At 42.5% G+C, this 15,000-nt stretch overlaps 1 protein-coding gene across 2 annotated transcripts in view; it reads right to left on the bottom strand.

Moving 5' to 3' along the window:
- strbp (spermatid perinuclear RNA binding protein) overlaps positions 1-15,000 on the bottom strand; it is an 85,428-nt gene that overhangs the window by 15,047 nt on the left and 55,381 nt on the right. For both annotated transcript variants that reach the window (XM_023401493.2, XM_023401495.2), the window contains exons 4-13: positions 14,193-14,455; positions 12,701-12,869; positions 10,088-10,355; positions 7,071-7,192; positions 6,089-6,184; positions 5,569-5,680; positions 4,554-4,651; positions 2,764-2,869; positions 1,840-1,923; positions 1,020-1,228 (exon numbers count right to left, since the gene is read on the bottom strand). In XM_023401493.2, coding sequence (XP_023257261.1) covers positions 1,020-1,228; positions 1,840-1,923; positions 2,764-2,869; positions 4,554-4,651; positions 5,569-5,680; positions 6,089-6,184; positions 7,071-7,192; positions 10,088-10,355; positions 12,701-12,869; positions 14,193-14,455 — 1,527 coding nt within the window. The remainder of the gene's footprint in view (positions 1-1,019; positions 1,229-1,839; positions 1,924-2,763; positions 2,870-4,553; positions 4,652-5,568; positions 5,681-6,088; positions 6,185-7,070; positions 7,193-10,087; positions 10,356-12,700; positions 12,870-14,192; positions 14,456-15,000) is intronic.

Raw genomic sequence — 15,000 nt, 5'->3', positions numbered from 1 at the left:
ATCCTTTTACCATCCAGAGGTGCCCTTACACCAGAACGTAGCAGGTTAGAATAGCCCACTGAATTAAAATTAAAATGTCCTTGTGGCATTTTTGTTAATTACCTTGCTAAAGTGTTGAAATTCAACACTAAAATGGCATGAGATAGATTCTGAAGGACACCGATACATTGATGTCTCTGTGTGTGCGATGGCTCTGTCCACCAGTCTAACAACACTCCACCAATGTTGATGATACTCTATTTTAACAAAAGTCACTTTTAGAGGTATCACTGCTGGAGCACACCGCACGTACTGACGTGACAGAGTTGAATTGAACTCGGACTATGTTTACAATAAAGCCGTCACGAAAACACCCGTCTGCACAGAGTCACACGAGTCCTGGACGGACAGCACACAGAGCAGCAGAGTGATTCTTTATGCAGGCAGGAGAGAAAAAGGAGTATGACAAGTTTTTGACCCAAATAGGCGATTGTGTTACAGCTGCTGAACCGGCCGCTACAGTGAGAGAGGGTGTGTGAGAATACAGGAGATGGAGAGGAAGTGAGGGAGAGAAGGTGAGATCAAAAGGTTGAGTACACGAAGAAGAGAAAGTGAGAGAGAAGGAGAATGGAAAAGGGGGGAGAGATGGGGAGAAAGAGCCTTTTATGGGAATGGAGCGGATAGCGGATTATCCCAGCTCTGTGCTCTGGAGAGCCTCTTTGTTCACAACCACTTTGGGATTACAAGGATTTGCCCACCTCGATCCTTCCTCTCACACACACACACACACACACACACACACACACACACACACACACACACACACACACACACACAGACAAAACATATTTATAGTTACAGTGAGGTCTAGCGGCAGCTGGAGCTTAGACAGTTCTTCAGGTATGCATAAATGTCCACATATACAAAAAATATAAATCACAGAGGATCAAATTAAGATATTAAGTGGACTAATTACACATTATTCTCCCGTCAGTCGCACGTGTACGTCGTTCATTTTGCTCCTATCCCTTCATTCTTACCTTGACAGCGACGTGGAGCTTGGCGGTTTTCTTGGAGGATCCAGATGCTTCATAAATGGTTCCATCTAGATCCACAGACATGGTGAAGACCGGAGCGTGAACCGGGCCCGACTGGGACAGCAGGCGGTACTGCAGCCCTGGCCGGATCTGGTTCAGCCGCATCAGAGCGTTCATTGGCTGGTTGGAGTCTATGGCTTTACTGTCCAAGACTAATGCAAAAAAAAAAAAAAAGGGGAGTATGGTTACAGTAAAAAGAAGAGAGTAGAGTAGATTTCATAAGGGGTGTGTATCAATTACCCAGCTGGAGTCAGACAGATTTGGCCATTTGGGAGATGCTGTATGCAATAAATCATATTTTCTAACAGTTTTCTAATCTCTGGCTTGTTGTTTTCATGATGAATAAAGGTGCTTCTCTATTTTCTTTCTCTTTCAATCATGGTCCTCCTGTTTGTCAATATCTAAAAATGCCTTTCTGCCTCCATTAGACGTGGTTCATCTTCTCCTTGTACGAAGAAAGAGCTGGGGATGGTTGGGTGGCCTACTAAAACGTTGGCGATCAATACTATTGATCTGCCTCCAAGGGATTGAAGGAGGGTGGAAGGTAGAGAGGCAGACAGGGACAAAGACAAAAAAATATAGACAATGGGAAGAGAGGCAAGAATATAACTACTTCCATCTTATAGGATAGTATGGATTCTTATCCCCAGTCTCTTTCCAGCTTTAGATTGGGTCCAATGATCAATGGATGAAAACACACATAAAGAAACAATCAGATAACCACACTCTGTCAATGCTCATTTCTTACTGTTCCTTCTTGTACCTTTCCTCAGATTCCTCTTCATCTTCTTAATGAGGTCCTTGTCATCCATTGCTCCATCCTCGTATGGCCTCTTCAGACCTAAACCTGAGAGGGGAGAGGCACAGAGGAAGAGTTGGAGAGTTACTTATCAATCACTGACTACAAGAAATGTTTATATGAACACGCACAAAGGCAGCCGTGTGTGACGGAAAGACAGGGAGGCACAGTCGCAGACAAACAAACAATAGATCAGCACGAGCATAAAGATGGATAAATTCACAGATAAGATAAACAGAGCAGAGAGGCAGACCAGCAAACAGCCAAACAATGAGGAAGACATATAAGCTCCTTTCCGACATGCATCTTAATGCATGCATTTCCATGAAAGCCACTTTGGAAATTTGCCAATTCAAGATCTTATGAGATTTGTCTTATGAGTCTTTTTCTAGTGTGAAACAAAAGTGGAAACATTCCTGCATAAGGCACGTACGAGTTAAAGAGATTTCTCCAAGGCCACCGTGTCTGTGGTGTGACTGGAGAAAAAGCAGCCACATATCAAACAACCTATCCCATCTTTAAGAGTTATTTTTTGCTCAACTTCTCAGTCTTATTGACGCTGCTGCCAGTGGTTGTGTGTAGACAAACAACTTCATACGTTCAGATAGGTCACGTTATGTTTCAAAGGATTTCACAAGCCCACATCCGAAGCTGACACTGTAATTGAACCCATGTATGTTCCAAGTCAAAGTGAGAAAGGAGCAGACAGAGCAACAGGGACAGAGAGAAGGACACAGCTTGAAAGCCTGAAGAGGCAGATAATCAGGTGTATTCACAGACTGAAAGACAGACGCGTGGCGGATGGAATGGAATGGAAACACAGGAGATGCACGCAGGTGAAGACGAGGGGAAAGGGCTGAGCAGCCAGGCAGGTGAACAGGTACACACCTTCTTTATCGGACCAAGGGTATTTCTGTGAAGGTTTATTTGAGGGGAGAGGTTCCATCTCCAACACCTTGTAGATCTGCCCGAATGCCATGAGTCTGAGAGCATGCTGTTGGGGAAACAGAGTCAAATGATTTGCTGTTAAAAAAAAAAAAAAAAAGGCTTGCCAGTGATGTCACCAGACACGAGACATAACATTTAAAAAGATGGGTTAAAAATTGATGCAGCAGAGGCTGAGATATCCTGACTTTTAGTTTTTCTGGTATGGGTTGTCTCTAAAAACAGGGGTTCCTATATTTTTTGTTTTTCATTTGGCCATTCCTGCTTCCTACATGTCCACTTCTCTTCAAAGCCCACGCCTCCTGTTTGCAACACAGGCTTTCTGTTAGAAAGTCTTAACCTTTCTCAAACGTCGGAAACCTCCAGAGCCACAGACGACATTTTACAACTATTTTACAACTTGACGTTTAAAATCGGTGGAGTGACCTTTAGATACATAATATTTTATTCTGAAACATGTTACTCATTATAAAATTCTATCCTTATACTGTAATTATATATGTTAAGTGAATTCTCTGTAGTAAACACACAGATACTGTATGTGTGAGCTAGAAGATTTGTACGGACATGTAGTTACAGTACATATTCTGTTTTTACTGCAGCCTTGTTCTGCTTTGTCAATTTATCTTTTCAATAATGTACATTTTTGTTCTTGAATGAGTGAGTGAAATTGAAGCTGCTGTGCTCATGCGGGACATAAAAGGAGCTTGTACATTTTGGCTGAGAAGCTGAGAGACAAAGTTAAGCTAGAATATTCAACTCAATGTAATGATATTCAACTTCACAAATGTAAGGAGGCCTTGTCCTAACAAGGAAGCACATGAGCAAACTTGAAATGAACTGGTAATTGAGCATTAAATATATATTAAATATCAGATCTGTGTATAAATAAAGGTCTACATATATGAAAGAAACTTATACTCCTGAGCTATCTTGCAACGCACAAAATTGTCCTCAAAGGAATCCCAAGGGACCCTGCTTTTTCTAATGTAAATATCAATAACATCAGCAAATATACTAACCAATATGTCCCAGCATTCATTTATCATTCTCGAGCTACTGTACACATTCTGAATCCATACAAACAATCAGAAAGATAACCAGAACGGCTCACAGGGGCTCTGCTAATATAAATCCATTAGGGAGGTAGAGTGTCTCAGATATTCATGAGGCTCGGTGTAGCTCATTGACACAACAGCTCCCTCTCTCCTATCTGCTCTTGTATCTGCTTCAATTATCCCCATTGACATTCCAGCCTCGTTCAGGCTGCCTTCAAAGGAAATGGACGGCAGGATTCACTAAGCCATGCGGCTCAGAGGCTGCCCTGCTCAGTCAAGTGTGTGTGTGTGTGTGTGTGTGTGTGTGTGTGTGTGAAGGAGGACGTGACAGCACGAGTGCATGCACACAAATACTGTCCTCGGGGTGTCAGAGATGGATTTATGGCTCGCAGTGGCAATAGTTTCCCACACCAATCATTAAAATGCGGCACCACACAGACTCTTCTGGAGACGCACACGCATACTTGCACAAGTATGTGTGGGTGTTGTGCGTGTGCGCAGATTGTGCGGTTTGGGTGATGATGGGGTCTTTCTGTCTGCTAACAGGCGTGTTGCTTACTGATTCCCGCACGCTGACAGCTCAGGGCAAGAACAGCTGGGTGATAACAACGCTGTCTTCAAGCTGCAGTGTGTGTGTGTGTGTGTGTGTGTGTGTGTGTGTGTGTGTGTATATACCTGTGCGCTGTAGGTAATGTCCTCAGCCTGCTGGTCGGTCATGTTGGCTAGTGTGTTTGTTGGCTCTTTCTCACATGGGTCGTGTAAACCTGGACCACCTGGGGGAGGTGACAGAAGATGACACACACACACACGCACGCACGCACGCACGCACGCACGCACGCACGCACGCACACACACACACACGCACACACACACACACACACACACACACACAGTCAGTTGTTTTCACTTTATGTAGTGACTCTGCTGCTCGCCAACATTTAATTAGGCTTCACTGTCATGACATAAGTGACACTGGGAATCTTGACTATTAAAAACAGCAGCAGCAGCAGCTGCAGCAGCAATGGGGGTATCTTACTGATCAAACTGGCAGTGAGCTTTTCAGACCAGTCACTCAAATCCTTAACTTTTAATTGTGCCAAGTTTGTCTTAAATTTGAATATGACAGGTGAATAAATATTCTCCTGTCAGTGAGGTGCACATTTTCTTCCTGTAAATGAAACCTGAGCTGTTTCTTTTGTTAAATTTGTATTCAAACATTCACGTACCCTGCTCCGTTCTCTTAAATATTAAAAAAAAAAAATCTAATCTCAGTCCTCTCTGAACTAGAACCTTATTAAGCCTTGGTCTGGACAGACAAAACTGGCTTTTGGAGCTAAACTGAATTTGAAAAATCCAATAAATGAAACTCTCAAACATACTTTTGAATAATTAATTTTTGCTTTTCCAGGAATGCAGAACATTTTGTGAAGCAACCCCTTCAGCTGTTCATATTCAAGATGCTCTATTAATGATGATCTACCTCAGACAGCTGTGCTCTGCTGGCTCATTTACAATGTCTTGACCTCTCGAACAGAAACAGCTCAAAAATGTGGTAAGCAGCGCCTCGATGCATCTCCTCGTCCGCCCCAAATTGAACTCTGATTGTCAGCCATGCCGAGAAATCGCATGAAAACAGACTCTCAGATCTTTTTAGCTGAATATTTAGGCAGCCACTGCGGTGGCTACGTACCTGGTAGCAGTATGCCTGAGGCCAGACACTCCATGACTCGACGCAGGGCTTCTCCTGCCCCAAGAGGTCTGTTGCAGGTGGCAATTGCCTTCTCACAGATAAGCTCTAAGGGCTGCAGGGACACACACACACACACACACACACGCACACAGATGAACATGCAACAGTAAAGAAAATCAGGTGCCGTGCCAATAGAAGGTAATTTCCCCTTTTTCATTAAACCTACGGTATGTGAAATTCAACTCACAGAGAAATTAAACTTGTGTAAGAAGTGTGGACACTGGAGTCTTAATTCTTCAGCATAATACAATACACACAGTTCATTCATTTATGGATGACATTTGAGCATAATTCTTCGCTTTCAATAAAGATGTGACCCTTCTGTTACAGTGGGGTGGCAGAAGGCCTTTTGAAAAAAATCCTTACAACACAATGAAACGTATAAAAGTTCAAAAGGGGGCTGAAGACTTTCCTTTTCATTTCAACACTCAAACACAGGTAATTACAGCCAAAGACTCACCCATCCTTTGAGAGGCTCCCAGACGGGGTGTCTATTGCACATGTCTCTAAGTATCCTGAGAACAATAACGCAGGACTTGAGCCCGTTCACTCGAGCCTGAGGTGGAGACGGGAGAGATGGAGGGAGGCAAGAGGGAAGAAAGAGGGAAGAAGGGAGCAAATCGACGGGAAGAGGGAGGGAAGGGAGCAAATTGAGTGCAGGGGGAGTGGTATTTGTGCAAATACATGCACGCATACACATACAGATAACAGCCTGCTTTACACCACAAAGCCACAGTCATAATGAAGTGATTGTATCTGTCTGAAACTCTGCCTGAGCTCCCCACAGAGAGAAAATTCTGAATCATGTTTAAGGTGCTAAACATTTCTTTTAATATAATATCTCTTCTAGTTTTGTCTCTGTCTTCAGAAAATACTTATATCCTAAACTTGTACTTATTTTTTTTTTTTGTCGGTAAGGTAAGTGAGTTGGGAGACAGATGGGGAAGGGTATGGGAAGGGGAATAAAAGGGAAGCACTGACATACTGTACAGAGCAGGCAGGTTCACATAATAGCCAAAAAGAAAAACAAAGTATCAACCATTGCTTTTGTAGCCTTACGATACTTTTTTACATTCTTATTCTAACTTCTTCTATTTCATACACAGTTGGAAAGTGATGTTGTATGTGATGTTTAGTATTTGGCAATTTTTGTTGATTATGTTCTAAAATAACATCCTGCAAATTAAACCAGAGATGACAGAACATAAACACATATCAATATCAATCACAGAATTTGAAATAATTCAAATATATACATATGTTACAATTTGTTAATAAAAACATGTGGTTTTTCCACACTTGCATCTTTTCTTGATTAGTCTAAACTGAGTGGGCATGACAAGCAGCACACTATCAGCCCACAGAGAGTGTATCTCCTTTGGTTGAATCGTCAGGCTACAATAAGCATCGGGCAGGAAGACAGGAAGTGAGTGGGTGCCGACCTGGAACCACTTGGCGTGTCGCAGCGCTGCCAGGGCCAACAGACATCTGTGTCTATCCAGCACCTCCCCCTCCTCCTCCTCCTCCTCCTCAGCCTCCACTCTGTGCGCAGCAGCACCCAACACTGCCACAAAACAATAACAACCCAATATAGAGAACGTAAAACACACACACATCATGTCTGAGTGTGTGTGTTTGAATTTTTTTTTGCGCGCGTGAATGTGTGCAAACACACGTGAAACGCGCGTGTGTGAGTGCACACATACACACACACATGCATGGATATATTTGGTACATACAAGGTGCTTTTCATGCCATAAAGTTGTTCCTCTCCTTGTAGAAAGAGCTCACTCTCCACAGTTCACAGATGCTCATGAACTCGTCCTCACTCTTTAAACCGTGCGTCATTTTCAACACTGCGAACAGTCGAACATGCGTCAACCGCGTCGCATGTCTGCATCCTCAGCACATAGTAACAACAGGATGCGCTGCTGCTCCTATACATGAATGTGTTGAAAGTTACACACACTATTCAACAGTGACTGAGTAATTTCCATCTGTCACTGAAAAATCAGTGAAAGGGAGAGAAACTTACGTCACAAGGGAAGAGACAACTTTGTGGGATGGAGAGCCCCCCACCCCTCCCCACAGACATACACCAAACAAATACCTAAGGAGTGTTTGATTTACAGTGTGTGGGCATCGCTAAGACATATCCAGTCTTTTCACTGTGCCCAGCAAGGTAAATCAATCTCGCCTTCATGTATTTGAAGAGGACTTTATTTATTTTGATCCAGTCTGCACCAGGCAGGAGTCAAAATAGGATTTTTGTTTTTCTTGAGGTGCACTTGATTTCACAGGCTCATAAAAAAAATGGTGCAGAGAAAGCAATTCAACACCCTGTCTGGGCAAGCGCAGCATCAAGCGCTCCTAAAGTGGAACTGAAAAAAAAAAAAAAAAAAAAAAAAAATCTAAGATAGTTTGACCCAGTCTGAGACAAACACAACACAGGAGGGATCAAGGCAGGGCTTAGTCAGAGCATTGTGGTTGGTAAAAGAGGAGCATTCCTATACTTTTATATGTAAGCATTTGATTCATGTCGCCCAACACACCAGGCTGCTTGAGTTACTACTTCTCTCGCCCCATTCTGCTACTGTGAGAATCAGCACACAGCCTATGATATGCAAGGCGAGCTGAATCGGACGAAGCTGTGTATGAATGAGTGCGGTTACATGGGGTTTCAAAAGATGGTTTATTATATGTGGGGCCCCACTGGAAGTGAAATAAAACACACTAAAGAGCCCTGTGGGTCCCTATGAAACACAAACTAGGTAAATATTTTCCTCATCACTTTCCTGTAAAGATAAAATCCTTCCCTCAAGAGGTATTAAGTAGAAATGTCAAATGTGTCTGCTGTGGAGCAGCACCAGAACATCTATCTCACATTACCCCTGAACTCATCTGGCCATTATTGCAGCGTCGCGCTCCCTCTGACTAATGCATGTAGTGGTGTATCGGTGTGTGTGTGTGTGCGTGTCTGTGTGATGTATAATGGTGTATCTCAAGGTCTGTCAGTGTGGTCCCAGCTGCATGTGGGACCACTCCGCTGCTAGTGGATCATTATGGTCTTTCTCCTCTCGCTTGTCCTCCCACTGTTCTCTCAAACACTGTGCTGGCCGCTCCCTCACTCAGTGCTCTTCTTTTATCATTATCTCCTTCTGTGTTACTGACGTCGTCTTCTCCCTCAGTCTCATTAAAAAAAAAAAAAAACTCTTTGTTATCTTTGCTATCTGTCCTATCTTTGCCACCGTGTCTACTTTAATTTACTGTCACAGCACCTCCCTCCCTCTGTGACTACAAAAAGCAGCGAGCAGTATCTGGGCTTAAAGGGCACACATGCATGCAATACGTGTGCATAGACGCAAGTACAACTTATATTGAGTAGAATGATTAACTGTTTGTGAACCTGTGAGAAATATGAAATAAAACACATTCACAAGGTGACTGTGAACTTGCTGTTAGCAAGCACTATTAACAATATATAGATTACCTAATTTAAGATCAGAAGGCATTATCGATCCATTTAACAGCAAATAATCAAAGCTTACTGCAAGAACTGACAGCTTTTATACTCAATAAGTGTGTGTCCACTTGTGCAGGACTTTGTCTTTCATACATATTTTAACCTCCTAGCATGTTGCTAATAACAAGGCAAGTTTATAAAAGAAGAGGTGCTTGACACACGACAACACAGCTGTTTTTTTATGCCTGTCAGTGCGTGTGTTAATGTGTACGAGTATTGGCCGTTTAAAATGTAACCCTGTTAGACAAACTGTGCCCGCATCCCTCCACCTCCAATGGTGCCTGATGAAATCTCAGCATTTAAACGTCTAGTGTGACCGGTGTCTTTATCTGTCAGGTACAAAATATGACTGTGCGTGCGTGCCTTCTCTTCCTTGTGGCTGAGCGAACGTGTGTGCATGCCTGTGTGCTCTTCTTGCTGCGCGAGGAGAGAAAATAGAAGCAGTCTTCTCCATCTTGCTGTGGCACGCGGCATGATGTACGGCAAACCTTCGTGCTATCTCTCATCTCTTTCTGAGACCTGAGTGTCTAGTTGGACGGGAGCCACAGGATGGATGGGCAGCTTGCTACTGCTCGGTTATTGATTCCCTTGGCCTGCTGGCCTTGCTTCCCCATCCTGCCTCCCACCACCAATTATAACCAGTTCCTGCCACCCATGAATACAGGGGAGGGGGGTTGGGGATGTAGGATTGCTACTAGACTGAACACCAGACAGTTCCTGTGTGTTTCCGCTCTGGTATGTGTCCTGTACCTGTCGTGTCTTGTGTCAGCATCAGTTAATGAGGTCAAACCTCTTGTTTAGGGAAATAAAAACAATCAATTTCTACACAGTGACATATACATATACAATATAGAATTAAACTGCCTGTGTGTGTGTGTGTGTGTGTGTGTATATGTCTGCTGGAGAGTGTGTGTTTTCCTATCTCTGAGTTCCTACCTCGCCCGTTCTTCTCCTGCTCCTCCTCTTCCTCCTGCACTTCCTCCTCCTCCTCTTCATCCTCCTGCTCTCCTTCCTCTCCATTCTCCATCTCCCCTTCCTCCTCTTCCTGCTCCTCCTCCTCCTCCTCCTCTTCTTCCTCGTCTTCCCTCATGGCCGGTGAGGTGAGGGTAATCTTCAGTGTGAGTTTGGGCTCTGTTGTAGTTTGTACCAAGATGGCTGCCTCGGGTAAGGAGCTTGCGACCTCATATTTCTCCTCTGTCAGCTTCTGTCATGTGTCAAACAGATATAACTGGTTGGTCAGAGGCCAACGTCACAACATGACTGTGTACAGATGGAAAAGAAGAGGTAAATAAATTTCTCTTGCTGCTGCTTTCAGACGATGCAGCATCACCAGGTATGAAAAGAGAAATATTTTGAAGTCAAAAAAACGTATTTCTAAATGGGAATACTTTGGGCCGCAGGATGTTAAAGATATCCTGAGCTAAACTTTTGTCCACACATAACAAAAAACGCTCATGCTCAATGGTAAAATACTCATGCTATATAGTTATATTTGTACCACGACTGCAACATCACATGTATCACATGCAAAGAGGCAAATGGACACATGGTACAAGGACAGGTTACTAGTTTAAAGCCTCTCCTAAAGATGGAAGGACAAATAAGCTTGGACCCTTCAAAAGCAATCTTTACAGAAAAGATGTATGATACAATAAAACAGAGGCAGAATAGAAAAATATAGAGGTTATTGAATGACCTTAATATTTTAAAAAGGGCTACTTAGGTACAGTAGCACAAACCCAACACAGATAATGACAATTATATCATAAATAAATATTTTACAAACTAATTATGAGAAGGTATGATGATACATCTGATGAAGAGAAGGGAACAAAAAAAAAAAAACAGTGAAAGGTGAAAGCTACATGCGCAAATCCCCCATTATGAATTTTAGACACAGTGCAATGATTTTAGGTGACTGTGTTTATGTGTCTGCCTCTAGCGTTTCTCAGAGTCACATATTCATTAGTGAAACTGTCTGTATGTGCACTATGCTTCATTCTTAAGGACACTAATGGCACAGAAATCACTTCAACATTCATGCAACAAAATCATCTGCAATAACTTGCGCTCTTTCTCACTTAAACAAATGAAGGTTCATCAACACACACATCATCCCTCGTGCAGAAATAGGTATATGCACAGACTCACAAAAAAAGTATGAAGTCATTACTGACCATAAATATTGGATAAACACAGCATAAGTTGTGCAGTGGCCCCAAGGAAGTGTTTGTGTAATGTCTAATAAGTGGCTGTTTCTGCTGCTCTAGCTCTGTTTGTGTGTATTTACTTGCATTAGCTACGCTGTTGGGAAATAAATTTGTTCATACAGGTACATTATGGGCAGCCACCTTCCACGTGGGGCTAAAAAAAAACTGATCCTCAAGTTTTGTCATGTATTTTGGGGATAAGACTTTTCTGGGTTTCTGGGTTACAGCTGGGGGTAGGGTAAAGGTTTAGCATGTGGCAGTTATGTGCAGGGTGAGGGTAAGACCCCAGGTTATTAAGTCATGTAGCATCGTCCTTAGTGGCAAAAACAAGTGGTTTGATGAAGCGGCTAAGGAGAAAATCTGAATCTCCGATGACTGGGCCTAGATATTGGATTACCTCCCTGCCCACACACACAGACAACACACATACTTTTACTTCCTGTCTCTCTCCCTCTCACATCACTTCGCTGCTAAAAGAAATGAGCAGAGAAGAAGCGCAGGGCCAGAATTTATTCAATAAGAAATTTCTGCACTAGCCGGCCAGGTTAGGGAGTTCTCATCATGCTAGAAGTTATGGCTCCTAACTGATCTTAAGTGAATGCAAAAGCTCACCTGGCTGCCACTATATATCAAATTATTTATATGATTTGCAAGGAGGATTCTAATCTGCAGGAGTTTAAGATGAAGAATAATGTTTAATCCCTCGATCTCATGCATTACAAGCAAATAAGTACACAATTCATGAATCACAGCTTGTAAAAAAAAAAAGAGATGAAAAATATGTCCTGCATGTTTGTGCCTGGATTTTGTGTGTGCGCTCTCTGTGTGCTGCGGGTGTTTCGTAGCTTGTGTGTGTACATGAACGTCAGGAGCTCCACTTCTGGGCCATGACTTGTTAATGAGGAAACGTGACACTGAGGTAGTGAGGAGAGTATTAATCACATATGACTCATACATACTAAAACACCTCTCAACTTATCACTTGGCGGCACTGCTGTCTCTTGACTACTTATGCCAAAGCTCACAATGCTTCTCTCTAGGCTCACACATGAACTTGAACACATGGCAACGTGAGTTGGACAATTCAAGCAGAAACACTCATAAAATGTAAAAGTCGTCAAAATAGCTGTGTTTCTGATACTGGAGAGGAGTGTGTGATAAAAAATACTACTTCTTGAGGTTTGATTTGGCAGACTAAGATGCATCTGTGTGTGTTTGTCGGGCAGAATTTTTGTGACCAAGTGTATAAGAGAAAACAAAAGAGAGAGAACGGGAGACGACGTTACGTGGCCTGAATGCAAGTGTGGGTCTGTGTGTTTTAGTGTTTTGTGCCTCTCACCTCTATCTGTGTGGGTAAATTGTGACAGACAGTGTCCAGCAGTGTCTGTGTAGGTTTGTCTCTGCACATCAGCACCAGCTCTAGGTCCATGTCGCCTTTGATCAGGAGGCCTTTGGCAACCAGGCCGATCCTCATCACTCCACACAGCACGCCACCACCGCTGGACTCCCTGTGTTTAAAGGAAAATAAACCATAGGTAACAATAAAATCGTACACAGGTTTTGTCTATAAGGACGCACACATTTCAATTCATAGCTGAAGAACTGGAAAGGTGGCATTTTACAGGAAAATCTGTGCTTGGCTCTCAACGAGTTAACGAGATAGTATAAAGATCTAAAAGGAAGATGACCTTGTTAATGTATGGCTTCAAAGAAATCACATTAATATCCTAGTCCTATCCTACACTCAATCCTAATTACAATTTTGTGACACATCTAATAAATCAAATTTCTCTGCAGGCAAGACGGCAAATCAAAAGGGGTTGCCAACTTCATTAAAAACAAACAATATTTCAACATAAATCTATATTTCATGTAATAATATCTTGTATTTTAAAGAATTAAAATAGAAGGTGCCGGTTAACATTGCAAAATAAGATCTGACAAGGCAATTCAAGACTTAAATGAGAAGTAGTGAACCCTTAATAAAAAGATTCATGAAGATAGCCGACCATGGAGACTGTGCCCAGAGACCGTCAAGTGGTTAAGTTCATTTCCTCCAGAGCCAAAAATGATTCTGCTGCCTGGGACTGAGTCCTCGCAGAGCTTCCTCTGAGCTTCTTGTGACTGGACCACACCATTTGTGGCATGAAAAAGACTTCAATAGTTTGTCTTAGCACTAAAACCACGAATCACTTACACCAGTAAATTAATCAACAGACAATTGATTGACAACAAAATGAGTAGCCCTTTATTTGATTCATTTATCAAACAGGTCTGTTGCCAGCTTCTCCGCTGTGACAAGTTTTATACCTTTATGTTTTATATCTGGGTGCAATTAAAAGAGTTGTTAAACATTTTGAGGAAATACGCTCATTCAATTCCTTTCGACAGATGAGATGAAGTCTCCCTTGGTTGCCTAGCAACTTCAAGGTGAAGACAGCTCCCAGCCAAGTAATAGGTTGTCACATAATCCCTCATAAAACCCCAAATTGTAAATTTTAAACTTTGGTTTTGGTAAGGATTAAAGAGACAATACATAACAGATACTTCATGTTAATTAGTCACATTTAGATGTATGAGTAAGCTGTTTTATTAACTTTGAATAGTGGTATTGATGTTCTCATACAACTCAGCAATATAATCATAATTGTGTACTTTAACACTGTAGATCAGACATAACAAGTACGAGGTTCACATTCTGTGTCATATCATGTTTCTGACATTTTATAGACTAAACAACTAATCTATTAATTGAAAAAGAATTCAAGAGATTAATTGATACTGAGAGCAATCATTAGCTGTGGCTCTATAATGCGTCACTACAACCCTACCTGTAGCCGTCATTGGATTCCTCAGTTTCATCGCCGGGCTCATCGCCAGGGTCATCCTCCTCTGTGCTGTCTGCTGGTTGGCTGTTGACCTGGCTGTGGACGTCGCTGCTGCTCTGATCCAGCCAATCAGAGACGTGTTTGAGGGCGCACTCGACAGTGGACACCAGCGTCTGAACTGCCTCTAGCTCTTGAGAGGAAGGGTAGATGGTGGAGTGTTTAGCCATGACATGGCGGTCATCGTTACTAAAGGAACGGAAGGACCTCTGAAAGGGAAAGTTAGAATGAGAAATAGCATTTAGTATATTCTGATTAAAACTGTCTGGGAACGGTTAAAAATGCACGCATACCTGTACAAAAACACACACACACACACACACACACACACACACACAAACATCTTTGTCTACAGCAACAGCACCACTGCAGAGAGACTTCATAAAACAGATTGAGCTTTGATCCATCAAATCAAGCTTTGGTCTCTCTGTTGCAGACAGACTTCTTTCTATCACACACCTAAAATTACAAAAAAAAAAAAAACATGAAAAAAAAAAAAAACACACACTTGTACAAACAACTGTACAACAAAAAAGCACCAGAAAGACGCACCCTGCCACTTCCTATCCCACAAAACGTGTGTACAAATGGCTTTTTGTGTGTGCAGGAGTGTGTGTTGCCTCTCCATGCAGACAGAACATATATCTCTTTTAGTGGAAAGAAATCAATTCTTAACTTTGCGACAGTTCCTGTTTAATGGCACTGACCCTGACATGCATGTATGTGCACAACCCCCCCCCCCCCCCCCCCCCCC

Source organism: Seriola lalandi, unplaced genomic scaffold (assembly GCF_002814215.2).
Source record: "Seriola lalandi dorsalis isolate HSWRI2012SDOR001 ecotype SW California unplaced genomic scaffold, Sedor1 jcf7180002053686, whole genome shotgun sequence".
In the NCBI taxonomy this organism is placed as follows: Eukaryota; Metazoa; Chordata; class Actinopteri; order Carangiformes; family Carangidae; genus Seriola; species Seriola lalandi.
The sequence above is the reverse complement of the archived record's forward strand: the minus strand, read 5'-3'. Positions and strand labels throughout refer to the sequence as shown.